This window comes from Elephas maximus, chromosome 22 (assembly GCF_024166365.1).
Source record: "Elephas maximus indicus isolate mEleMax1 chromosome 22, mEleMax1 primary haplotype, whole genome shotgun sequence".
In the NCBI taxonomy this organism is placed as follows: domain Eukaryota; kingdom Metazoa; phylum Chordata; class Mammalia; order Proboscidea; family Elephantidae; genus Elephas; species Elephas maximus.
Window position 1 is genome coordinate 79,860,903 of NC_064840.1, and position 26,592 is coordinate 79,887,494.

Below are 26,592 nucleotides of genomic sequence, written 5' to 3' on the forward strand. Positions count from 1 at the left end.
GCGCTCCTTGGAAACTCTGTGGTGCAGCTCTGCTCTGTCCTATAGGGTCGCTATGAGTCGGAATCGACTCGATGGCACTGGGTTTTTTTTTCTTTTTTTTTTGGTTCATTATCCCTTACCTGGAGGGAATGTTGTTGTTGTTGTTAGGTGCCGTCGAGTCAGTTCCGACTCATAGTGACCCTATGCACAACAGAATGAAACACTGCCTGGTCCTGAGCCATCCTCACAATCGTTGTTATGCTTGAGCTCATTGTTGCAGCCACTGTGTCAATCCACCTCGTTGAGGGTTTTCCTCTTTTCCGCTGACCCTGTACTCTGGCAAGCGTGATGTCCTTCTCCAGGGACTGACCCCTTCAGACAAAATGTCCAAAGTATGTAAGACGCAGTCTCACCATCCTTGCTTCTAAGGAGCATTCTGGTTGTACTTCTAAGACAGATTTGTTCGTTCTTTTGGCGGCCCGTGGTATATTCAATATTCTTCACCAACACCACATGTCAAAGGCGTCAATTCTTCTTCAGTCTTACTTATTCCTCATCCAGCTTTCACATGCATATGATGTGATTGAAAATACCATGGCATGGGTCAGGCGCACCTTAGTCTTCAGGGTGACATCTTTGCTCTTCAACACTTTGAAGAGGTCCTTTGCAGCAGATTTGCCCAATGCAACACATCTTTTGATTTCTTGACTGCTGCTTCCATGGCTGTTGATTGTGGATCCAAGTAAAATGAAATCTTTGACAACTTCAGTCTTTTCTCTGTTTATCACGATGTTGCTCATTGGTCCAGTTGTGAGGATTTTTGTTTTATGTTGAGGGGATAGCCTAGACGTTGGCTTCACCTGTTGTCTGTGCTTGTTGCTGCCAGACTGATCCTGCTAAATTCACACCTGGTCTTGTTACTTCCATTTATTGTTATCGAACTACCAGAACTAAGCTCACCCTTCTTTGGATTGTGGAGCCCTCAGTGAGAACCCTAGCCATCTCATCCCTCTTGTCTTATCTGCACCTGCACTCTACCTCACCTGTGTGGCTCATGTTTCTCACATGTGCTCTTTGCCTTCCTTCCACCCTTCGTTCTTCTTCTTTGGAAGCATGACTGTTCTAGTTATCTTTACGTTCTGAGTGGACAGCACAGAGTAGTTGAATGAACACACAGCTGCACCTACATGGATCCCCCCACATTACTATCCTTACCTGTCGTTGTGTTATTAGTTGCTGTCGCGTTGGTTCCGAGTCATGGTGACCCCACCGTGTACAGATAGAATTGCTCCATAGGGCTTTCAAGGCTGTGACCTGGTCCTTTAATGTTTATCTTTATGTGCTACCTGCTTCGTGAAATCAGTTTGATCTCTTGGGCTTTGAGAAGCTTAGCGATGGTTTTTCGTACTGATTTATAAAAAATATCAGAGTAAAATGTTACATTGACACATTGTAAGTAATCTAGCATTCTGTATTGTCTTAAAGGAATGTTTTCTAAACGTGTAAACTGACATTCAAAGGTTATGAATGGTTATTCAGTGATACTCGTCTAATTTGGTTCCGTAGTTGTGCCTGTGTTTATAGGCTAAGTTCATTAAGTGCTAATTGATGAGAAGTTTCTATCTCTGCCATCTCAGCCCAATTACCTTTACAGTAGTGTTGGCGTATAGAATATCTTTTGGGCTAAGGAAGGAAAATTTTTAAGTTTTTGTCTTTTTTCTTTCTGTTTTAAATTAAATGGTGTTTGCATAAAAGGAAGATAAAATACAGGGTTACAAAAGGAGGCACCTGCGTATGCATTTTTCTGCTTTTGCCCACTCTTTTATTTTCTTACTTGCTTTTTTTGGACGTTGTTAAATGAATAATGATTTACCATTGCTGTTTTTCTGAAGCTTTATGGAAACCTCAGTTTAGAGTTTACATAGAGGTCAAATACCGTAGTGCAGTGAAGCACGCATAGTGGTATGTTGGGGCGAAACTCTCATCAGAGCCCCGGGAGAGCTAAGTTCTGCTGATCCTGGTTTTGATAGTAACTTACTGGTGACCTTAGAAAATTTTAACTTCTCTGTGGTTCAGGCAACTATGTAAGCTTGATAATCTTAAAGGTGTCTCTGCATTTCTGAAATACTGTATTGTTTCTATTAAGTATGTATCCTGGGATTTAGCAAAAACATTGCAGGTGAAACATTTACAGTGAAAGAACGGATACATTCATTGGAATATTTACTACCTATATTTACCAAGGGCGCTTGGTAAGGTAGTGGGTCAGCGAAAAAGGAAAGACCCTCAACGAGATGGATTGACACAGTGGCTGCAACAGTGGGCTCAAGCGTGACAACAATCGTGAGAATGGCGCAGGACTGGTCAGTGTTTCTTTCTGTTGTACGTGGTGTCGCCATGAGTCTGAACCGACATGACGGCATCTAACAGCAGGGCTAATAATGTGCACTTGTTGTTTAGAGAAGGTTGGACTGATTTTTGAAATAGCTATTTGCCAAGGTGGAAGGGGGAAGGATTAGCAGGAATGATAACGTACACAGAGGTGAGAATGAGGGTGTAATGCAGAATAAATTCTACAGCTCACTTGGAGGAGTGTAGGCTATTTGGATCCATTTCTAGAGTGTTAAGCCCTCAGTGTTGTTGATTGATGTAAGGTAGGGTTTACCTGTAAGGAACATCTATAGCTATCCTAGTCTTCTCCTGCTTCATTGGGAAATCTTGTTTTCACCTCGTATGAAAATTCCATAGGAAACACTAATTTTACCCCTTCTCTCAGAGGGGGTACACTGTGTTGCCACCTCCATAGGGTGCAGATGCAAGCCTGTCCCTGCTGATGGCGCTGGGGAGAATCACTTTGACGCCTTTGATAGGATTCCTTTTAGTAGGAGTGTTGTAATTCTATTGTCAGTCTGAAAGATTTTTCGTGTTTTCCATAGAAAAGTAACCAGACTTGGAAGGTTTTGTCCAGATCCTTGATTTATGATTTGTCTTCATGAGTCATTCAGCTCTGTTCAGTAGGGCTCCTCTGCGAATCTGCCTCGTTCAGCCATGCAGCCATTAGCCACATCCGGCTTAATTTTAATTAGTTAATTAATTTTTTTTTAATATTCTGAGATTAATGGCTACTGTATTGGTCAGCGTAGGTCTGGATTTTTGCTTCTCTTGCAAGAACAACAGCAGGATACGTCTCGGGATCAGGACCATCTTGGAAGTAATAGGAATAACTCAGTTCTTCCATCAGGACAGCTTCTTGCCCTCTGCCACCAGGCCCTGCTGGGGGCCTTCTCAAGCGAGTGTTAACAACTCCTGGCTTTGTGGTTCGACACACCCCACCACAGTGTCCTGCTGGTCTCCTGGACCCTGGTTTCGTGCCACAATCATTGCTCTTGCAGTGCTGCTCTGCCATCTTGCTGTCTTCTGTTGCAGCTCCTCCCTTTCCCTGTCCTTCTCCGTGTCTCCCTTTAAGCCTACTGGGATGGCAAAACTGACCAATCCCCTTTATGGTTCCATATACCTTATTTGCATGGTCCCACCTTCACAGGGGTGCCATGCACCTTATTTACGTTATTAGCAAGCTGTCCAATCCTTTAGTGGGCCAGAGCACCTCATTTGCGTAGCCCCCCTCCCAGTCATCTGGTGGGCGTTACAAAGACTGGTTAAAAGGGCCATATTAAGTAATTCACTGCACCTCCGTCTCTGTCCTCATGAGTTTTGTCGTATGGAAAGGAGGACTTTTAATGAGTGACTGAAGTAACATGGAATGCTGTCATTATAAAAATGGAAAAGGCTGGAGAGCCCAACAGCGGAATTCCAGGCAAAGCCTGTCAGGGAGGCCCCAGGAAATGGTGTTTAAGCTGAGATGGGAAGGAGTAATTAGTGATAGCCAGAGTGAAATGGATGAGCAAGGAGCATTACCACTTTTACTGCAGTTGAATGGAATTAAAAGTTCCGTTTGAGGTCACAACAGGTATTTAACTTGAAATATACAGGATACACAGCTGTTTCCAAGCCCAGGAAGTGGTCAGGTTGCTTTCTGGCTTCATGGTGAATTGGTAGGTAAATCCTTGGGTAACAGTCTAGCGATGCTGGAAGTGAGCTAAAATGGGGAACTTTATTTGCCTAACAGGTAGTTTGTGTAGTGATTTGGCAAACGGTTGAGTGCTGTACAGAAGCAGAATACTGTCTTATCTCAAACACGGTAACCTGTTGTTCCATCGGGGTCAACTTTTTGCTGGGTCCATTAGGACAGTTTGGTGGGGCTGAGCGAGGGATTTCCTGTCATTCTTGGACTATTTAAGACTACAGTGAGGACAGGGGAAAATTTTTTAGTAGGGGAAAAAAGGGATTAACTTAAAAACTGAGGGGAATCAAGTGCAGGCCACATTGTTACATTTTTACACCTTTAAGCAGTGTTAGGCATTTTTCTGGAGCCCCTTGCAGTCAGTAAGCACAGTTGGGGGAAAACCCCAGTATCTAGCTGTTTTGTAGCCTTTTGTTCTTGTTTAAAAAAAAAAAAAAAGAGCACTGTTTCTTAATTGTGGGGATGATGATGTTGATTTAGGTTCTTGGGAACTACTTAAGAAAAAGCACTTTGAATTAAGCACAGACCTTTCATATACCAATTTAGAGAAACACTTTGAATAGCCTTCATTTGGTAGTTGTGTGAAATTAGTTAGGATTATAGGAGAAAATAAATTAGTCTGTTCCTGTCTATGAATTATTTGACGCATTTCCCTGTGGAAAAACCACAGGGTGCTGGGCAGGAGTTGTCTTGTCACACAGGGCTCTCCACCCCCAGGTTTAACCTGCAAACCCACTTACCATTCGTCTGTCCAGTATCAGCACAGGTTGTAGAGGCTGTTGTAGTGGTCGGGATGATTTTGTTTGATTTTCTGTGAATTATAGGAAAATATGTAATCAACTTGAATGGTCTTCTAGGTTCTCATATTTATTGACAATTTAGTCCATCGTTATTTAAGTTCTAGACGGAAATGGAAACTATAGATATTCCATTTTGATAGAAAAATAAGAGAATGTGGGATTTCATTGAGAATCATTTATTTTCTTTTACTGAAAATTAGACGACTGTTGTTTGAGCGACAGTGCCTGTAAAGTTACTCTTTATAAAAATTCTGCATTTTTAGGGGTAGATGATCCAGAGGTATAAGTCACAGTCAGTGTTGTTTTCTAATGGTTCCATTTAATATGAACCTTTTTCTCTGTCAATTATTAGTAATTTCTGGGGCACTTAAAGGAGATAGGGATGAAGGTGGAACCCTGGATAACCTCAGGTCAGTTTTTAAAACACCTTCCCGGTAAAATATTTATTAGCACCGTTAGCAAATAGAAAATGTAACCGATTCGAGTTTTTTCTTGGTACTTCTGTCATTTATGTTTAAGAATCACGGAAGTGAGAAAGTATTAAATGGGTTGTTGTTTGTAAATAAACGTATCTGGAACTTACAATCCTTTTTTAATCTTTTTTGTTATTTTTTTTTTTGAGAAGCTAGAGATTTACTCAGACTTTTCCAGGAGTGTGCCTTCAGTTACAGTGTTCTATAATCGACCTTATTTTGTGAGAATTAATGAATTGTTAAAATTTCACAGGTCTCATCACAACCACGTCCAGGAAACTAGACCGAGAACAGCAAGACGAACACATTTTAGAAGTGAGTGTTGTTTAATTTTGAAATTATAAATATTACGGGAAAGAACAGTTCTGTTCACACTAACCAGTATTGACAGCTGTTAATATTTCTTTATCTTGGCTTCTGATTACTAATATAAAGAAAACATTATGAATATAGCTCAGATTGCCTCCCCCCTTTCCATCCCAGAATACACAACCACTGCCATGAGTTCCAATCTAATTTTTAGGCTTTATCCATGCATACACTTTACATGTGTAAAGTATAAAAAGACATTTTTTCCTCTGCGTATTCTGCATCTCTCCCGTTTATTTCACTTACATGGTGGTATTTTTCTCTACGTAGCCTGCATCTTTCTTTTTCTTTAGTATTATGTTTTTTAAATATTTGTGTCGATATTAATAGATCTAGCTCAGCCCCTGTAATCTAGTTAGTTTGTTTCTAGGTGTGTTTTTGGGGGGAGGTGGGGGCTGCTAAATACTCACTTGCAGCATTGTTTATATTTTTTAAACTATGAATTATGTAAAGTTTGTGCTTTTTAAAATTTTCTACCGTAAAATTAGGCTGAAGTCTGATAGGTGCTGTTCCTGAAAGGGCATTTTTAAAAAGTCTTCTCATTTTCAGGGTTAATTTAAAATGCGTTCTAATCCTTAAAAAAGCTCAGCCTCTTATTTATGGGTTGCCTCGTTTCTGAAGGGGAAAAGGTAGGAGCGATCTGGAGGTGGAAGGGAGGGTGTAATGTGGATGTCAGCCCCGATGAGGCTATTGGGTACCATTGCCTGCAAACCAGGAAAAGGCCAAGAGATGAGGTAGCCTTGGAAGGGAGAATACCATTTATTGAGCTGGTCTTAAATTTATAAACGTTTTTGTCCACCCTACTAAGCCTTGAACACTTCTGCCTAAGAAAACAGCCAAACAAAAATAAAATGATGACTAGTAGCATTAAAAGGTGTACCATATAACCAAACCAAACAAAACCCATTGCTGTCAAGTTGATTCTGACTCATAGTGACCCTATAGGATAGAGTAGAACTACCCCATAGAGTTTCCAAGAAGTGTCTGGTGGATTCGAACTGCCGACCCTTTGGTTAGCAGCCATAGCTCTTAATCAGTGTGCCACCAGGGTTTCCATACTGTGTATCATATACTTCACAATGATTACTTAGTATATTTCATTGATGATGCTTAAAAATGAGTTTTTGCACGCCAGTACAGAGATTTTATTTTTCAGTATGTTGGTGTGTGTTACTTTTAAGAGGACTCTAAATATTTAAAGCAAATCCTTCATGTATCTCTTCCATGGCTTTTGGCTTTAAAAATATTAAAAGTTACTGAGAGCTTGACGTTTTGGTGAAGTTCACTTTATAGTGACAGTAGTGTGAGGGAGACACGGCTTAGTGAGGAAGGAGTGAGGGCTAACAGCAGCCTTCCCTGTCTTCACCCCTGCCCAGCTCTGCGAGTGCCCAGCTCTGCGAATGCCCGGCTCTGCAAGAACAGAAGAGGGTGCCTTACCTCACAGAGCTGTTTCAGAATGAGAGGAGATAGGACGTGTCACAAAACTCCAAAAGCGCAAACCCATTGCTGTCAAGTCAATTCCAACTCTTTAGCAATCCTATAGGACAGAATAGAACTGCCCCATAAGGTTTCCAAGGAGCAGCTGGTGGATTTGAACCACCAACCTTTTGGTTAGCAGCTGAGCTCTTAGCCACTGCACCACCAGAGCTCCAGTATATGCCACAGTGCTTTGTAAACTATACAGGTTTATACAAACGCTGACTACCATCAGGAAAAAGGTATTCACTTTTTATATAGTATATTTAAAAAACGTGTATTTATCTATTACCTTTTAAAACAGGTGACCGTGACAGACAATGGTAGTCCCCCCAAGTCAACAATTGCAAGAGTGATTGTGAAAATCCTTGATGAAAATGACAACAAACCTCAGTTCCTGCAAAAATTCTACAAAATCAGACTCCCAGAGCGGGAAAAACCAGAACGAGAAAGAAATGCCAAGCGAGAGCCTCTGTATCGTGTTATAGCTACGGACAAAGACGAAGGTCCCAATGCCGAAATCTCCTACAGCATCGAAGAGGGAAACGAGCAGGGCAGATTCTTCATTGAACCAAAAACTGGAGTGGTTTCGTCCAAGAAGTTTTCTGGAGCTGGAGAATATGATATTCTTTCAGTGAGCTAAGATCTTGTTCTTTGAATTCCTTATATGCTTTGACTTCATGAACCTATAACTCTGTCTCTGTTCAGTAAATATCTTCATTGTTTGTAACCAAACAGTTAAGTGCTTGATAATGCTTGAGAAGGGTCGTTTTGTTTTTTCCTTTTCAACAGTTGCTTATTGTTTATATTGAGTGTGGCCATGACGGTATTGCTCTTTTTATCAAGCATTAAACACATGGTATATTCAGACACAAATGTTAAATGTTTGCAACTGTCTCAGTTTAAGACCGAATCAACCCATGCTTCAGTTATGGAATTTGCTTATGGTCGTAACTTTAAAACACAGTTTTTATCCCCTCCACTCCTATTTTATAGATTAAAGCAGTTGATAATGGTCGCCCTCAAAAGTCCTCGACCACTCGACTCCATATTGAATGGATCTCCAAGCCCAAACCATCCCTGGAGCCCATTTCGTTTGAAGAAGCCTTTTTTACCTTTACTGTGATGGAAAGCGACCCAGTTGCTCACATGATTGGAGTGATATCTGTTGAGCCTCTGGGCACACCTCTTTGGTTCGACATCATTGGTAAGCCTTCCTCAAAGCTTTCATTATCCTTGCCTGGGGTAAGCCACAGAGAACCTGTTTGTGATTTTTTGATGCCTGCATGTATCTCAGACTTTAAAACTGGGAATAAGACCTCTAGGTGGAGAATTTGCTTTAAACTACAGTTTTTAATTGCAGAAAATTTCACAATATACAACATATATTACATTTGTTTAAATTAGGTATTCCATATCATGTCATTAATATAAAAATAAGGTTTTCTTTTTAAAATGCAACAGTTACAGAAAATCCTGAACATTTTGATCTAAAAGCACAGCTTCTGAAGTTTTACTTCCTGGTATATAACGTACGGCATGTTATTATTTTTAGTGAGTATGATTGAAGGGTTTAAAATAGTTACACCAGTGTGACTGTCACAAGTCAGCACTTTATAGAAAATAAGCTTGCAGTTTTGATTTGTATAACTTAAAAATTACAGTACCAGCTATTACATTTTGCTTTTATTTACCTTAGTCTCAGTAGGAAACAGGGTCCATTAGATTAAATCACTTTGTCATAAAACTTAAACATGCCTGAGCCAACTCGTTTTTATTTTGTTTTTTTGTTATTTAGCTTATCCATACAGTAAAAAATTCACATGAGACATTTTAGATACTTTTTACATTCGATATAAGGGTATTTAAGATCAAAAGTATGTGTTGGGATTCAGCTCTAGCTGGCACTTTCACGTCCCCTCTTCCACCGTTTATCCATCCTACCCCCACCCGCCATTTTGGCATTTTGAGGTGGGTGGGACGTAAGCTACAGCAGCCAGGGGTCCGTGTGGTTCAGGCTTTACCTCTTGCTTGCTAGATAGTTGGACTATTTCCTCAGTTTTGATCATTGTATGAAATTGTCAGATACCCAGTCATCATGAAACCATTCCAGTTTAAAGAAAAGAATGCTATTCCTTGGATAGTTAGCTATGATCAGAATAGTTGGTTTCCTTCTGGTAACTTATATCACATTTCCAGGTTAACGGGCTGCCGTGGTGTCTGTTAACAGCCTTGCTGTGCTGGGATCTGGGTTGATTGATTGCTCTTCCTTGTTCTGTGTTTGCCTTCCATGCTTGCTTGCTTCTTTTTGGCTGTGCCAGGAGATACACTTGCTAAAGAAGTCTTTTACATCTTTCAGATGGCTTGTGACCCGAACTGTACAGCAGAAGGTATCTGCTGAGATCACATAATTGGCTTCAGATTATGCGATCTAAAAAGCACTGAGTTTCAGAACTTTTCAGTTTCCAGTGACGATCTTTCATTGTTTTTTTTCCCACTTCTCGTCGTGTGCTCATGGTCTCCCACGTTGACTTTTAGTGTTAGATGTGACTTAGGACTGTGTGGTGCCTGCTTGTGGTTAGATTTCGTAGTAGATCTTCACTGTGTAATTAAGCTTTTGTTTTCATTGCATTTCATTTCATGGTTATAAGTATCTCAAGGTCAGTGGATTTGAAATGCAAATCACCCCAGACTGTATACTTTGATGCGAATGATAAATGTCTAGAATATAATTAGAGATGCGTTTGGATAATGCTGGTAGGATAGAAACTTCTGCTTCTTTAATCTTGGGGTTTTTGACAACATGGGGAACAAATTTCCTTTTAAATTGTGTGTAAGAGCCCGGACTAACTGAAGCTAACTGCCACAATTTTTTTTTTTTTTTTTCAGAATTAACATTTATTTTTATTAGTTATTTTGTCCACACATTATGCTCAAAGTGTGACAGATATTTTTTTGAGTAATTAGAACTTTGAAGTGGCTAACATTGGTTATAAACTGATGTTTTGCTGTAGCTTCTGAGCTAGAAATTAAAAAGATACTCGGAACGCTTAGAAAGCATATCGAAAGTAATTCATTGACTATATTAGTCGTGTTTTTCTGTGTTCAGAGTTGCTTTCTCCCCCTGCTCTCATTTAATAGCCTCCTTGATAATTGTGGCTCAGCTTTGCCTTCTAGCATATTAAGCATTATCTAATTGGCTACTCTTCTTGTCTTTTGAAACTCTGTTTCGTTGGAATCATCTTGATGAATGTACTGAAGGTTTCCTTTCACTTCCAATAAGCATTAGAAAGCGAAGAAACAGGTGAGATTCTATGTCCGTGACCTGTTTTTGCTCTTTCACTTGTCCCCATTTAAACCAGGTGGCAACTATGACAGCCATTTTGATGTGGACAAAGGCACCGGAACTATCATTGTTGCCAAACCTCTTGATGCAGAACAAAGATCAAACTACAACCTTACGGTGGAGGCTACTGATGGGACCACAACCATACTCACTCAGGTAAGGGAACTCCTGAGGAGACTTCAGAGGAGGAACGAGGTCCCGTCCTGATGTGGGTATCCCGGTTGCACGAGGTCCCGTCCTGATGTGGGTATCCCGGTTGCATGAGGTCCCGTCCTGATGTGGGTATCCCGGTTGCACGAGGTCCCGTCCTGATGTGGGTATCCCGGGTGCAGTGTACTGTGGAGGGATCCATCCACGAACAGTCTAAGGTGAAAAATCAGGCTCTGGAGTGAGCTCACACACATGTGCGCCAAGTGTTTTCATTTTAGGGAAAGAAAATTTACCACAAATCTCGATTTCGGTTTTGCATGGTAATTAAGCAGTTTTAAAATTTCTAACAGAAGATGCAACAACAAAAACACCCACATTGTTGTTATACCATCAAAATTTTCTAATTTTACACTCATTTTTGAACGTATTAATTGTCAAGTATACCTCTTTTACGGATGGATCACCCAAGTTATTTTAATTAAAGCTGGTTAAAGCAATTCATCTTTTAAAGTACTTTTTTGGATTTTTTTTTCCTTTGACTACATTAACTAGGGGTGTGTGAAATAGCTGATAAAGTGGTTCTGAAAATTCTTTTAACACCTTTTTATCTGAGATTTAGAGATAGCCAAATCAGAATGTTAAAACCCTGTAATTTGACTGTTAGCTCTCTTCTTTCTTATTAATTCTCTTTGATTACAGTGTGGGCTGTTTGAGCTCTGCCAAAGGAGCATCCCTGAGTGAGTAACCATTGTGGGGTTTCAGGAGGGGGCAGAGAGTCATCCATTCATTCGTTTGACAAATATATTTGTTTGGAAACCCTGGTGGCACAGTGGTTAAGAGCTTTGGCTGCTAAACAAAAGGCCAGCAGCTTGAATCTACCAGGCACTCCTTGGAAACCCTATGGGGAAGTTCTGCTCTGTCCCGTAGGGTTTGTTACGTCCCAGATATTGTCCTGGAAACTTGAGTAGCAGGAAAGAAAACAGGTAGAAATCCTGCCCTCTTGGTCCTCACATTAGAATGTAGAAGGTAAAGACTTATGTATAGTCTACTGTGTTTAACTAAAATTACCTGCATTTACTTTTATATTTGACAGTAATTTTCACAGCATATTTGTATTTTATTACTTTTTGTTTTTCTCCTTCTGTGATTTTCTGCCGTAATTGTAAATAAAATAAAACAACAAAAAACTCAACATTTTTCTTTAATTCCCACTTAAGACTTTTACTAATTTTGGTAGGATTTTACATTAAAATCATCCTGTTATAAAATGATATACTGCAGTGGACTAGTGTGTTGACTTTCAGAAATTCTTTTCCTCAGCGGATGAGGAAAGGTTTCTGCATCCCACTACCCCCAATATCAGATATGTTACAAATACTATGGTATTAGAATTTGTTGAAAAGTAGAATTCTAAGCTGTTCCGGTTTCCGTCCCAAAGATTGCAGTTACAGAAATGTTCGGTTTCACCAAGGGTCTTGCTAATAAAATAGTGTTATAACATGAAAACAATTCAAATATTCTGAAATTTTGCACTTTCACATTCGGTTTACTGCTGGTGAATTAATGCTTGTCTTTAGAGAGATATAGAATAGAGAGAATTTGGAAGGAAATTTCCCTTTCAGGGAGGGCTTTCAGGGGTGGGTGGGTAGCTTTCCAAAGGTCTTTCTTTGGGAACAACAGAATCTGCTGCTGTTTACCTCGAGAGAGAGGAGAGTGCTAAGTGTGTGTGAAGCGGGAAAGGAAAAATCAGAGGCAGAAGTAATAAGGACACCACCACGCTTGGGTGGAGTTGAAATAAGAAGCGGTTGGCAAGACTGCCTGCCTGGAAGCTCATCTCAGGCTGGTAGAGGGCCAGGGCAGTCCAAGTTTAGCCCCATTGGTGTGTTAGGAGGGGCCACAGAGTCAGATAACTGGGTACAGTCGTGTCTGGGCCGTCTGGACAGTGAGATGTGGGTCCTGAGATGCCAGACAGCGTGGCTGGTCTCCCCCGATGGCTGCCAAAGAACCGGGCAGCCGAAAGATTATGCAGGAACCAAGGTTGGAGTTGCTTCCAACCCATACAGATAGGTACTAAAGTAAAAAAAAAAATCTTATACAGAACCCTGTAGAACATGGCCTCCAGATACCTTTTAACCCAGCACTGAAGTCACTCCTGAGGCTCAGCCAAAGATTAGACAGTCCCATAAAACAAACAGGAACACACATAGTTCAACCGTGTATATGGGAGTAATTGGGCACACAAGCCCAGGGCCAAGGGCGAGAAGGCAGGAGGGGACAGGAAAGCTGGACAAATGGAAATGGGGAGCCCAAGGTTGAGAAGGGGAGAGTGTTGACACATCCCAGAGTTGGCAACCAGTGTCACAAAATTATATGCGTATTAAGTGTTTAATGAGAAACTAATTTGTTCTGTAAACTTTCACGTAAAGCACAATTAAAAAAAAAAAAAAAAGTCAGTATAGCATATTCCCTGTTACTTGGCCATTAGGGTCCTCGAGTTTGCCTGAACACCTGCAAGTACTTCCACGCCACACCGTTATTTAAACTGCTCCCTGAGAAGTAACCAGGCAGCGCTTTGGGGGGTTTCTGTAACTGTTGATAACAAGATGACAAACGTTTGGGTCACACAGAGACCTTCAGTCTTTTATCCTGACATTTGAGTGTTGCCATCTGCATGGAGATACATACCCCGAAAGAAAATGATGGAATTAAATATTGGAAAATAAAATGCTTCTGAATTCCAGTTATCTAACTTCAGATCAGACTGTTATAAGTCTTAAATGAGACCGGTCATCTGCTAAATTGTTCAGTTGCTTCGAAAAAATAAAAACTGCAGCGTCTTTGTGATGTCAGTTAATAAGCAAACGGAGGCTGGTTGTGACAGTCTTCTGTCCCTTTGTCCAAAAGCGCATGGCTTTTAGCGTGTGTAACATCGGTATAGATGCCGTGCCTTGGGGCTCTCCTGAGATCGTCCTGTGAAAGTTCCAGGACACCATTAAAATGTCAGTTTTGTTGGTAACTGTTCTTGTCCTAGAGACAAGCAGGATCAGTTGCTTTCTCTGTCTTTAAAAGTAAGTCCGTGAAGTTAGAGCATGAAAATGAGAAGGAGCCATCAAGAACTGTAATGAATTTAGTAGGGTGATTCTGAGAGGAAGGTTTAAAGGTCTTGGGGCATATACGTGCCCGTGGGCCCCCTTGAATGATCGTCTGACCAGAAGGCTGGCAGGAGAAACTCACTCAGCAGGAGAAAAGGCCCTCTGTGCCAAGCGTTCTCATTGCTAAAGGTGATAAATATACCTGCAGCATTTATCACTCATCACATAAATGAGTAATTAGCAATGCACTTCTTTCCCGGTAATTGTGCTTTTAGTTAGTGCAGTTAAACGCTTAGTATGAAATACGGTGCCGATTGCCTGAAATTCCTACAAAATCCGGGAAATGCATTCTACTTCCCTTTCCTCAGGGACACGTGATATCTTAAATTTCAGTGCCTCATTTATACTTCTGTAACTTACTTTGAGTCATTTCAGAGGGTCTTGAAAATGCTCAAGTGAATTGCTGAAGGAAGAAGGTAACCCGAATCTCAGGAGTGGTTCCCCAGCTCAGGTTGACCAGTTGTCGAGGTGTGGAACTAAGGGAGCCATCGGTAATTAGGTTTAGGTTTCTAGACGGGCTGAGAACAAGGAGATAAGAATCTAGGTGAGAACAGAAGAGCAAATACAGAGAGGAGCAGAGATCAGAACTGGGTTGATAAGGCACTGAACAGCAGGCAGATTTGGGTTTGTGGGTAAAACCCAGGGACCAATAGAGCGGGTTTTGCTGCATCAAGGTCAGTAACAGCAGGTGCCAGTATTTGAGGCGGCTTAGGGTATTGAGAGCACCGTGAGGGTGGGGCTGAGTCACTGATTTAAGTCTTGTTACCTAGTGCTGCCGTACCTGTAGGTAGATCTTCATTATCTTACTCCTATTAAGATCATGTAGCAATGAGAAATTTTAAAGTATATTTTTGATTCTAGATCTTAGTTGCTTTTACTTCTTAGCTGTATTTCATTTTGTTAAAAAGAAAGAATGAGTTTTCGAAAACGTGGTTTTTCTCCTGATTCTTTAAATATTAAAACACCATAATTAGGAACACTATTACTTGACACATTTTATCATTACAGGTATTCATCAAAGTAATAGACACAAATGATCACCGCCCTCAGTTTTCTCCATCAAAATACGAGGTGGTTATTCCTGAAGACACAGTGCCAGACACAGAAATTTTGCAAGTCAGTGCCATAGACAAGGATGAGAAAAACAAACTCATCTACACTCTGCAGGGTAGCATCGATCCCTTGAGTCTCAAGAAATTTCGTCTCGACCCTGCAACTGGCTGTCTCTATACTTCTGAAAAGCTCGATCACGAAGCTGTTCACCAGCATATCCTCACAGTGATGGTGGGTCATTATGCTTCATCGCCTGCCTTTGAGATTGATTTTTAAGCAGTTACAAGAAAAACCCCAGCAGAATTGGTGATGATGCATTAATTCTTTCAGGTACGGGATCAAGATGTTCCCGTAAAGCGCAACTTTGCAAGGATCGTGGTTAACGTCAGTGATACGAATGACCACGCGCCGTGGTTCACCAGTTCCTCCTACGAAGGACGGGTGTATGAGTCAGCAGCCATCGGCTCAGTTGTGCTGCAGGTTACAGCTCTGGACAAGGACAAAGGGGAAAATGCTGAAGTGCTATACTCCATTGAGTCAGGTATCGTGGGCACTCAGTCGGTTTTTAATTGTGCACATAGGTGTTGAGGCATTTCTGTGTATCATTTCACAAATCGCTAAAATCGATCTTCATCTTCTATTTTAAATGTTAGGAGAAAATAGATTTTTCTCCCCAGGTTTTAACCCATTGGAAATTAGAGAGAGTCCTAAGTTTTTTTTTCTAAATTCTTGGGGATTCGCGGTATTAGCGTAATTCGAGGCTCTAAGCAGTCCTGCAGTAAAGTAAACTTTAATATTTCCAAAATTATTTTGACCACATAATCATTGTATCTGTTAACTGTGAAAACAGGAGACACTGGCCTAGTCCTTGATTTTACTTTGAGGCAGCGTGTTTTGTCTTGGGCAGAGCAGGAAATTCCATGACAAAGTGCTGAATCACGAATCTAAGCCTTTTTTTTATTAAAGAGGGTGCCATGCTCCTACTGTTCTCTTCCAGGTGTTCCTTTACCACCACTTTGACTCCCATACACCTTTAACAGTTAAGTTTCGTTCACGGAATTTGATGGTGGCAGCAGTCGCCAAAGGGCTGGGAACAGGACAGAAGAAACATTGAAAAGGCTGAGAAGCCTGTTGGAGTTGGGCAAGAGGCAGCTAGGGTAGCAAAGACCCATTAGACTGCAGGCCGAACAGGTTCTTCTGGGTGCAGTGGGGCAAGGGATCCGGAGTCTTGTGGGTGCTAGTGAGAAGGAAGGTCACCACTAAGCTGTGGTGGCAAAGCAGAGTGGTTTTGTTCTTTGTTCTGTTTTACGTGGTCACTCGTTCATGCATTTATTCATTCTGTCGACTAAGCTCGTTTATACACCACTGCAGTGAAAAGAGCGTTCATGCTTGTGTTTGACAGGTAGGGTTACCGTTGGTTCACAGAGGTATGATTCCTGCAGAAGAATTCTGCCCCTGATTGACACGGGCGTCTGGTTTAGAGGGTGTTATTTACACGGTCAGAATTCACCTGCCTTGGGCTTCCCTGCTCATGCCGAGCACTGTGAGTGTGAACACTGGAAGGCAGCTTTCCATTTTTCTGTGTCATCCTCAGTGCCATTTTTAGCATGAGGAATACAGCCTTTCGCAGTCTCCCGATTTTGTAATGATTTTAAACTATTGAGATATCCTACTTAACCTAACTTTTTAAGAAGTCCATACATACCTCTACATATTTGGAAATTGCATCTTTCCTAGGCATTAAAATGGGAAGAGGCATAGCTTCACTTTAGATCACGTAATCAAAGTCTGAGTAAAAGGGGGTAATTACAAAAACAGTGCTTGCCAATCTTTTTATGTAGTTAAACAATTTTTATTAACACATTTGAAGTTTCATGTGTTTCCCTGAAAATGAACACACTGAGTCCATTACTGACAGATGAGATTTTACACATTGCCTGGGATCACAGTGTTAAAATGAATTGCAGCGTTGTTGGTGCCTTGAATTAGGGCCCCCCGCCCCGCCCCAAATGGTTGGGAAATTCAGCAGTTAGAAAAATAGTGCATTCCATTTGTGCATGCTGAAGCACTTTAATAAAATAATTTACTCATAGACAAACTGAGTTTGTGTAGGAGTAAATGTTAAACTTTCCCTTAGCTTTCACATAATTTTCAACAACTGGGTGGCTAAATATGATCGTTGAAGCCTGAGTAAAGGCGTGTACATTCTTGAAATTCTTGTCATAACTGATGGGATTAGCAATTTGGTATTTCGAGAATGGAATTGTGTCTTCATCTCAAAGAATAGCTAATAGCAAGAGCCTATTTCCATATAGAATTCGGAATTTTGAGAAGGTATTTTTTCTGTATATTTGGAAGTATAACAGTGAAGCTAAACAATGACTTTATAGTGAATTGCATGTGTGGTGCGGGTGCGTCTGTGGGAACACTGCAGACTGTAAAACGATTGTACCGCCTTTCACGTAAAGGCTGGCTCCTAATCACCTGCTTCTAACCTTTGTTAGATTACATTTAATAAAGTTCAAAAGACTGGTTACAAATTCAGGCCGTAACACTGCATGTTTAATTAGCGGCAATTTATGAGCAAAAGGTTTGGTCTGATTAGGAGTCTTCAGGGAAAAAGGAATTAATTAAAGGATATTTTCAGCAACAATTGACTTGTGTGCTAGAGACACCCAGTATACTGTACAGGTATACTCTGGCTGTATGGTGTTTTCTTTTAATTTTTTAAAGTAGATTCTGAGAGCGCTATTTCAAATCTGTTGCAATGCCTGGAAATAGAAAACACTCGGCAAATATATTTTTTTGGTTATAATTGGTTTGCTTTCCCCAAACTTAGTTTAAGTATAATTGCAATTGAAATTTTACAGCAGTAGCCGTGCTCGTTGGCCAGTCAGCAGGCACTCACTGAGCGCCAGAGTCTCCACCTCGGGAAGACACAGGCCCGTCGACACAGCTCCCTCAGCTGCTTACGAAGTGTGTGTGTGATGTGGCCATAGCTCATGAACAGAAGTTGGCCTCCTGTCCAGATACTTGCCTTGGTCATATATAGGGAACACTTTACAGCTGTTTAGAAGTTACTAATGTCTTCACCCAAGTGAAGGAGTAAGCCTACAGCCAGGTAGAAATCTCCACCACTGCCTTATTACGTCACTCACCAATACCATATGTGTATTTCAGTGTTGGGCGAGTACACCTGTTTATCATCAGATCAGGCAGGGATGTTCATACCGCCCAGCAGCCCGCAGTGGTTTTCCGTGGGTTCACGGTGTTGCTTTCTTATCTGCACCTTTGATGATTTCTGCTGTAATGTATACAGGTGGGATCTGATCATGGCATCCATGTATCAATCTGCCAGTTGGATTCCTGTTTAATGTTCTTGTTATCAGTGATAAGCTCGGAGCTGTCTTTATTCCAGTCAAGATATGCCAGATAATAAAGAATGTGTCTGAATTTCACATGGTTGATAAAATTTTTCAGTTAGAGATTCCCAATTAGAAAGTACATTCCTTTTGTTAATACTTTCAAACGGAGGATTTTATTTACTTGTAACAATGGTTGTTACAAGTGATAGAAGTACACAAACAGAAAAACAAAATGAAATAGAAGTATTATACCCTAACAAATATATTAATTTTTTCAGGCTGTTGATCAACTGTTTGGTCTTTAACTCTTTGTTCCTCCATACCTGAGTATATTCCGGTGTGTAAGTCATTTCATTTGACCCCGGTGTACCAGTAAATTTTTTTTTTGGTGCTGGGATATAATAGTGAACAAAGCAGACCATGCTTAAATGAAGCTTATTCTAGTGGGAGAACAGGTGTTGTTGTTAGGTGCTGTTGAGCCAGTTCCGACTCACAGTGACCCTGTGTACAAGAGAGCACAACACTGCCTGGTCCTGCACCATCCTCACAGTTGTTGTTATGTTTGAGCCCACTGTTGCAGCCACTGTGTCAGTCCATCTCCTTGAGGGTCTTCCTCTTTTTTGCTGACCCTCTACTTTAGTAAGCGTGATGTCCTTCTCCAGGGACTGGTCCCTCCTGACAACATTTCCAAAGTCCACGAGTAGTCTTGGCATCCTCATGTCTAAGGAATGAGGCTGCACTTCTTCCAAGATAGATTTGTTCGTTCTGCCAATCCATTCGATATTCAGTATTTTTCACCAACACCACAGTTCAAATGCTTTGATCCTTCCGTCTTTTTTATTCATTGTCCAGCTTTTGCATGCATATCAGGCTATTGAAAATACCAAGGTTTGGGTCAGGTGACCCTTGGTCCTCAAAGTGACATCTTTACTTTTTAACACCTTAAAAGAGGTTTTTTGCAGCACATTTTCCAGTACAATAATGTCATTTGATTTCTTGACTGCTGCGTCCATGGCTATTGATTGTGGATCCAAGTAAAATGAAATCATTGGCAGCTTGGTATTTTCTCCATTTATCACCGTGTTGCTTATTGGTCCAGTTGTGAGGATTTTTGTTTTATGTTGAGGTGTAATCCATACTGAAGGCTGTGGTCTTTGATCTTCATTAGTAAGTGCTTCAAGTCGTCTTCACTTTCAGCAAGCAAGGTTGTGTCATCTGCATAATGCAGGTTGTTAATGTGTCTTCCTCCAATCCTAATGCCCCGTTCTTCTTCATGTAGTCCATCTTCTCAGATTATTTGCTCAGCATACAGATTGAATAGGTATGGTGAAAGGTTACAGCCCTAAAACACACCTTTCTTGACTTTAAACTACACATTATCCCCTTGTTCTGTTCGAAGGACTGCCACTTGGTTTATGTTCCGCATGAGCACAATTAAGTGTTCTGGAATTCAGTTCTTCGCAGTGTTATCTGTAATTTCTTATGATCCACACAGATAATAGCAAGTTAAAAATGCACATGGGACGGAATGCCAGGTTGTGATACATGCTGCAAAGCAAAAGCAGGGGAAGGGGCTAGGAACAGCCACGCTCATAGGGAAGGGAGCTCAGGGAAGGCCTCATTTAAGCAGGGGACATTTGAGTAAAACTGGAATAAATGCTGGAATGAATGAATGAGTGAAGAAATGGTGAGAATGGCTGGGGAAGGACTCTTCCAGTAGGGAAAACAGCGGATGCAGAGACCCCGAGGTGAGAACCTGATTGAAGAAAGTTCAGGGTGTGGGGATGAAGGTGGTTTCCAAAGGTTACTTCAGTCTTCCATGTCAGGCTGGGCAATCAGTCACAATTTTGGGAGGTGGGAGTGAACCATAGGTAGGACAGGAAAGGACCTTGGAGTTCTGACAACTGACCAGAATGCCGTGAGTGAACCCAGGACTGCTGACTCTAAATACAGACAGGCCGGAAATTAGTGTCTGCGAGGCCTGGCAGAGGCAACAGGACCCCACGCTAGGCCAGACTGAGCTCAGAGCTCGGGGCCTGGGCAAGCCCGGACCTCTGCCCTTTGCAGGTGGAGGCAGAGCCTTGGGGCCTGAACGCAGAGCCAGGCAGACTTAATGAAAACCAGACTGGGTCTGGGCTAAGAAAACAGTCGTGGATTTTTGGAAAATGTATTACAGGAAGGAAATGAGGACTGTAGAGGAAGTGTTTACTGTTAATGGTGTGGAGAAAAAAGTGCTGGGTTAATCTCCCAATTTGCAAATTATACGCAGTAACCGTGGTCTTTGAAATGCCATACTGACGGAAAACCTACAGGAAAACAGAATTTGAGACGGCAGTTAAGTGGCAAGTTAACTTTGCACAATAATTTCATTGGGGGAAAAGGGTTCAGCTCTTTGCTTACGGTAAGGGATTCTGGACTCTTGTTTATGATCCAGAAGAGGGGTGAAGGGCTCCCAGTGGTATGTCAGAACTGAGGACCTCTACGTGCTGCCGCGGTCTATCCAAAGAGGCTATAGAAAGCTGTTTTTTTAGAAAAAGATTTCCATCGTTGGTAACAAAGATGCAGTATTCACGGAGTTGCAGTTGTAGCTAAATACATATAATATCGCTGGGAAAGGTCCAAAGAAAGCAAGGACAAAATTATCTAGAGCAGAGTCCCTCCACCCAGTACTATTGACATTTTCTACCAGATGGTTGTTAGTTTGGGGCGCTGTCCTGCACGTTGTAGGAAGCGTAGCAGCATCTCTAGCCTCTTCGCAACAGCACTTCCCCACCCCCACCTCGAGAACCACTATCCTAGAAGATAAACTGACCTGAAAAAGATTTAAGAAAGGAATATTGTTCAAGTCTTCAAAACTTGTAAAGTGGGATTGGTTACACAGATTTATCCCTGTCTTGAAGTTTGATGTAAATTCTCTTGGGGAATTCAAGTCTTTGTTACAGGTTGAACTGTGTCCCCAAAAAATGTATTGTAAATCCTAACCCAGGTACCTGTAGTGGGGCCCTGGTGGTGGCATAGTTGTTAAGAGCTTGGCTGCTAATCAAATACTGATAGTTTGAATCCACTACCCGCTCCTTCGAAGCACTATAGGGCAGTTCTGCTCTGTCCTATAGCGTCTCTGTGAGGTTTGGGTTTTTTGGTTTTCATACCTATGGTTATAATCTTATTTGGGAATGGGTGTCCTTTGTTGTATTAAGAGGGCATGCCAGTTTAGGGTGTCTTTTAAGCCAATCACCTTTATGATATTAAAAAAAAAAAAGCAGATTAGGTGTAGTGAAGCAAACGGAGATTGGGGAAGATAGATGCCAATTCATATGAAGATCACCCAGGGGCAGAAGCTCAGAAGAGACAGGACCTTCCTCCAGAGCCAACAGAGAGAGAAAGCCTTCACTTAACGTCAGCACCCTGAATTCGGACTTGTAGTCTCCTAACTGTAGTTGAGAAAATAAATTTGTTAAAGCCACGCACCTGTGGGATTTTTGTTATAGCAGCATTAAATAACTAAGACCGTCTTCTTTTTCATAATGAGTAAGAATCTTGGAAATGTGCAAGTGATAAATGCTAACAATGATAAATATTTTCTAGAAGAGTTTTTGATGGACTCTTAGAAAATAAATTATTAATGTAACAGGTCCTTCTGCAACATGTTCCCAATTCCTCTAATAACGAAAAAGTTTCATTTTAGTTTTAGGCACGGAGTGTTATTTCTTTTGGTTCTTGCTCTTCATAGTTTACAGGTAAAACTGATAAGTGTACCTTATTTTAGGCAGATAAAAATGATACAAGTTGAAGATTCCTTTCAAATGTTGATATCCCTGGAATTCTGTTTAATTTCAGAACATAATTTTAATAGGCACTTTTTCATATCTTTGTTTCTGCTTCACCAGCTACTTGTATTTTTCTCTGATCCACATTTTTTTTTTTTTTTCCTTCTCTCAGGAAATATTGGAAATTCTTTTACAATTGATCCCATCTTGGGCTCTATAAAAACTGCCAAAGAATTAGATCAAAGTCAGCACTCGGAATATGACCTAATGGTAAAAGCTACTGATAAAGGAAATCCACCCATGAGTGAAATAACGTCTGTGCACATCGCTGTCACCATTGCTGACAACGCCGCTCCTAAGTTTACATCAAGAGAATACTCTGTTGAAATCAGTGAAACTCTCCGCATTGGGAGTTTTGTGGTCGTGGTTATGGCCCACAGTCAGTCATCAGTGGTATATGAAATAAAAGATGGAAATATCGGTGATGCTTTTGATATTAATCCACATTCTGGAAGTATCACCACCCAGAAAGTCCTGGATTTTGAGACTTTGCCCACATATACGTTGGTGATACAAGGAACCAACATGGCGGGCTTGTCCACAAATACGACTGTTGTGGTGCACCTGCAGGATGAAAATGACAACTTGCCAGTTTTTACGCAGGCACACTATACAGGACTCGTTAGCGAGTCAGCCTCAATTAACAGCGTGGTCCTGACAGACAGCAATGTTCCATTAGTGATTCGAGCAGCTGATGCTGACAGAGAATCAAATGCTTTGCTTGTTTATCACATCGTTGAACCCTCTGTACACAAATATTTTGCCATTGATTCTAGCACTGGTGCTCTTCACACGGTACTGAGTTTGGATTATGAAGAAACAAGTGTTTTTCACTTTACCGTGCAAGTACATGACATGGGAACGCCACGTTTATTTGCCGAACATGCAGCCAATGTGACTGTCCATGTAATTGACATTAATGACTGCCCCCCTGTGTTCCCCAAATCGTTATATGAAGCGTCGCTTCTGTTGCCAACATACAAGGGAGTGAAAGTCATCACCGTCAACGCTACAGATGCTGATTCCGGTGCATTCTCCCAGTTAATGTACTCCATCACCGAGGGCAACATCGGGGAGAAGTTCTCTATAGACTACAAGACTGGCTCTATAACGGTACAGAATACAGCTCAGCTCAGAAGCCGCTATGAGTTAACCGTTAGAGCATCCGATGGCAGATTTGCAAGCTTTGCCTCTGTGAAAATTAATGTGAAAGAAAGCAGAGAAAGTCAGCTGAAGTTCACCCAAGATTTATACTCTGCAGCAGTGAAAGAGAATTCCACCGAAGTCAAAACATTAGCTGTCATTACTGCGATCGGGAATCCCATCAATGAGCCTCTGTTTTATCACATCCTCAACCCAGATCGAAGATTTAAGATCAGCCGCACTTCCGGGGTACTCTCGACCACCGGCATACCGTTTGATCGTGAACAGCAGGAGGCCTTTGATGTGGTGGTGGAAGTCACAGGAGAGCACAAGCCTTCAGCAGTTGCCCATGTTGTCGTGAAGGTCACCATAGAAGACCAAAATGATAATGCACCAGTGTTTGTCAACCTTCCTTACTATGCTGTGGTTAAAGTGGACGCTGAGGTGGGGCACGTCATTCGCCATGTTACCGCGGTGGACAGAGACAGTGGCAGGAATGGAGACGTGCGTTACTACCTTAAGGAACATCACGAACATTTTCAAATCGGGCCCTCTGGTGAAATCTCACTGAAAAAGCAGTTTGAACCCGACACCCTAAATAAGGAGTATCTTGTCACGGTGGTTGCAAAAGATGGCGGAAGCCCAGCGTTTTCTGCTGAAGTTATAGTTCCCATCACTGTTGTGAATAAAGCCATGCCTGTGTTTGAAAAGCCTTTCTACAGTGCAGAGATTCCTGAGAATATCCAGTTGCACAGCCCAGTTGTCCACGTGCAAGCTAACAGCCCGGAAGGGCAGAAAGTGTTCTACAGTATCTCAGATGGAGATCCTTTTAGCCAGTTTACAGTCAACTTCAACACGGGAGTTATAAACGTCATAGCTCCTTTGGATTTCGAGTCCCACCCAGCGTATAAATTGTGCATACGAGCAACTGACTCCTTGACGGGAGCCCACGCTGAAGTGTTTGTTGACATTGTAGTGGGAGACATCAACGACAACCCCCCTGTGTTCGTCCAGCAGGCTTACGCTGCAACCCTGTCTGAGGCCTCTGTCATTGGAACATCTGTCGTTCAAGTCAGGGCAACAGATTCTGATTCGGAACCAAATCGAGGAATTTCCTACCAGATGTTCGGGAACCATAGCAAGAGTCACGATCATTTTCACATCGATAGCAGCACTGGCCTCGTCTCACTCATCAGGACTCTGGATTATGAACAGTTCCGGCAGTACCAGGTTTCTGTAAGGGCCATTGATGGCGGCATGCCCCCCCTGAGCAGCGATGTCATTGTCACCGTGGATGTCACTGACCTCAATGATAATCCGCCCCTGTTTGACCAGCAGGTTTATGAAGCCAGAGTTAGTGAGCACGCCATTCATGGGCATTTTGTGACTTGTGTAAAAGCCTACGATGCAGACAGTTCAGACCTAGACAAGTTGGAGTATTCCATTCTGTCTGGCAATGATCATAAGAACTTTGTCATTGACAGTCAAACGGGGATCATCACGCTCTCAAACCTGCGCCGGCACACCCTGAAGCCGTTTCACCAGCTTAACGTTTCTGTTTCTGACGGAGTTTTCAGAAGTTCAGCTCAGGTTCAGGTAACTGTAATCGGAGGCAATTTGCACGGTCCTGTTTTTCTTCAGAATGAGTATGAAGTGGAACTGGCGGAGAATGCTCCCTTACATACCTTGGTGACAGAGGTGAAAGCAACGGATGAAGATTCTGGTATTTATGGTCACATCACCTACCATATTGTAAATGACTTTGCTAAAGACAGATTTTACACAAATGAGAGAGGACAGCTGTTTACTTTGGAAAAACTTGATCGAGAAACCCCAGCCGAGAAAGTAATCCCAGTTCGTTTAATGGCTAAGGATGCTGGGGGAAAAGTTGCTTTCTGCACTATTAATGTCATCCTCACAGATGACAATGATAACGCACCCCAATTCCGAGCAACCAGATATGAAGTGAACATCAGATCTGACGCTCCCAAGGGGACATCAGTCATAAAAGTTCTCGCAAGTGACGCCGATGAGGGGTCCAATGCCGATGTCACCTACGCCATCGAAGCAGATTCTGAAAGCGTTAAAGAGAACTTGGAAATCAACAAACTCTCTGGCTTAATTACCACAAAGGAAAGCTTAATTGGCTTAGAAAACGAGTTTTTCACCTTCTTTGTTAGAGCCATGGATAACGGGTCTCCGACAAAAGAATCTGTCGTTTCCGTCTACGTTAAAATACTCCCACCAGAAACGCAGCTTCCAAAATTTTCAGAGCCGTTTTATACCTATACAGTTTCAGAAGACATGCCTATCGGGACAGAAATAGACCTTATCCGAGCAGAGCATAGCGGGACTGTCCTTTATAGCCTCATCAAAGGGAACACTCCAGAAAGTAACCGGGATGAGGTCTTTGTGATTGACAGACAGAGTGGAAGGCTGAGACTGGAGAAGGCTCTGGACCACGAGACAGCTAAGTGGTACCAGTTTTCCGTACTAGCTCGGTGCGCTCGTGACAACGCTGAGGTGGTGGCTTCTGCAGATGTTAGCGTTCAGGTAAAAGATGCAAATGATAACAGTCCCGTCTTGGAGTCTAATCCGTACGAGGCATTTATTGTTGAAAACCTACCAGGGGGAAGTAGGGTCATCCAGATCAGGGCATCCGACACAGACTCGGGAACCAATGGCCAAGTTATGTACAGTCTAGATCAGACACAAAGTGTAGAAGTCGTTGAATCTTTCACCATTAACATGGAAACAGGCTGGATCACAACCCTAAAGGAACTTGACCATGAAAAGAGAGACAAATACCAGATTAAAGTGGTTGCATCAGACCATGGAGAAAAGGTCCAGCTGTCCTCCATGGCCATCGTGGAGGTCACCGTCACTGATGTCAACGACAGCCCACCACGGTTCACGGCAGAGATCTATAAAGGGACCGTAAGTGAAGACGACCCCCCAGGTGGTATAATTGCCATCTTAAGTACCACAGATGCTGACTCTGAAGAGATTAACAGACAAGTTACATATTACATAACAGGTAAATATCTCAAACCAAATTATTGAAAATTAAATTGCATTAGAAGTATAAGTTCTAAGAAATGCATTTGGTGGAACTTGGGAGTAAAGGGATGATTTTAGTTAAATATACCTAAAATAAGTAGAAATAACATCTGTTAGGATACATTTTAAGATCTTTACTTGAGCAACGGTTAGTACTATTTCCTTAGACTCTTTTTGATTTTTATGACTCATCTACTGTTGAATTTTATAGTTTGCATACAACAAATACATGATAATCAAAAAGAAAAAAAAAAAAACTAGTTTCCTTGTGGGCTAAATGATTGTTTAGTAGCATTTATATTTTGTGTTTAAAAATAC

At 41.7% G+C, this 26,592-nt stretch overlaps 1 protein-coding gene across 6 annotated transcripts in view; it reads left to right on the forward strand.

Annotated features, from left to right (window-relative positions):
• FAT1 (FAT atypical cadherin 1) overlaps positions 1 to 26,592 on the forward strand; it is a 142,636-nt gene that overhangs the window by 82,564 nt on the left and 33,480 nt on the right. For all 6 annotated transcript variants that reach the window (XR_007514836.1, XM_049865164.1, XM_049865167.1 and 3 more), the window contains exons 4-10: positions 5,587 to 5,648; positions 7,483 to 7,812; positions 8,175 to 8,385; positions 10,541 to 10,680; positions 14,835 to 15,110; positions 15,210 to 15,420; positions 22,184 to 26,251. Coding sequence is in view for 5 of the 6 variants with exons in the window: in XM_049865164.1 (XP_049721121.1) it covers positions 5,587 to 5,648; positions 7,483 to 7,812; positions 8,175 to 8,385; positions 10,541 to 10,680; positions 14,835 to 15,110; positions 15,210 to 15,420; positions 22,184 to 26,251 (5,298 nt within the window). In the remaining variant the exon portion in view is untranslated. The remainder of the gene's footprint in view (positions 1 to 5,586; positions 5,649 to 7,482; positions 7,813 to 8,174; positions 8,386 to 10,540; positions 10,681 to 14,834; positions 15,111 to 15,209; positions 15,421 to 22,183; positions 26,252 to 26,592) is intronic.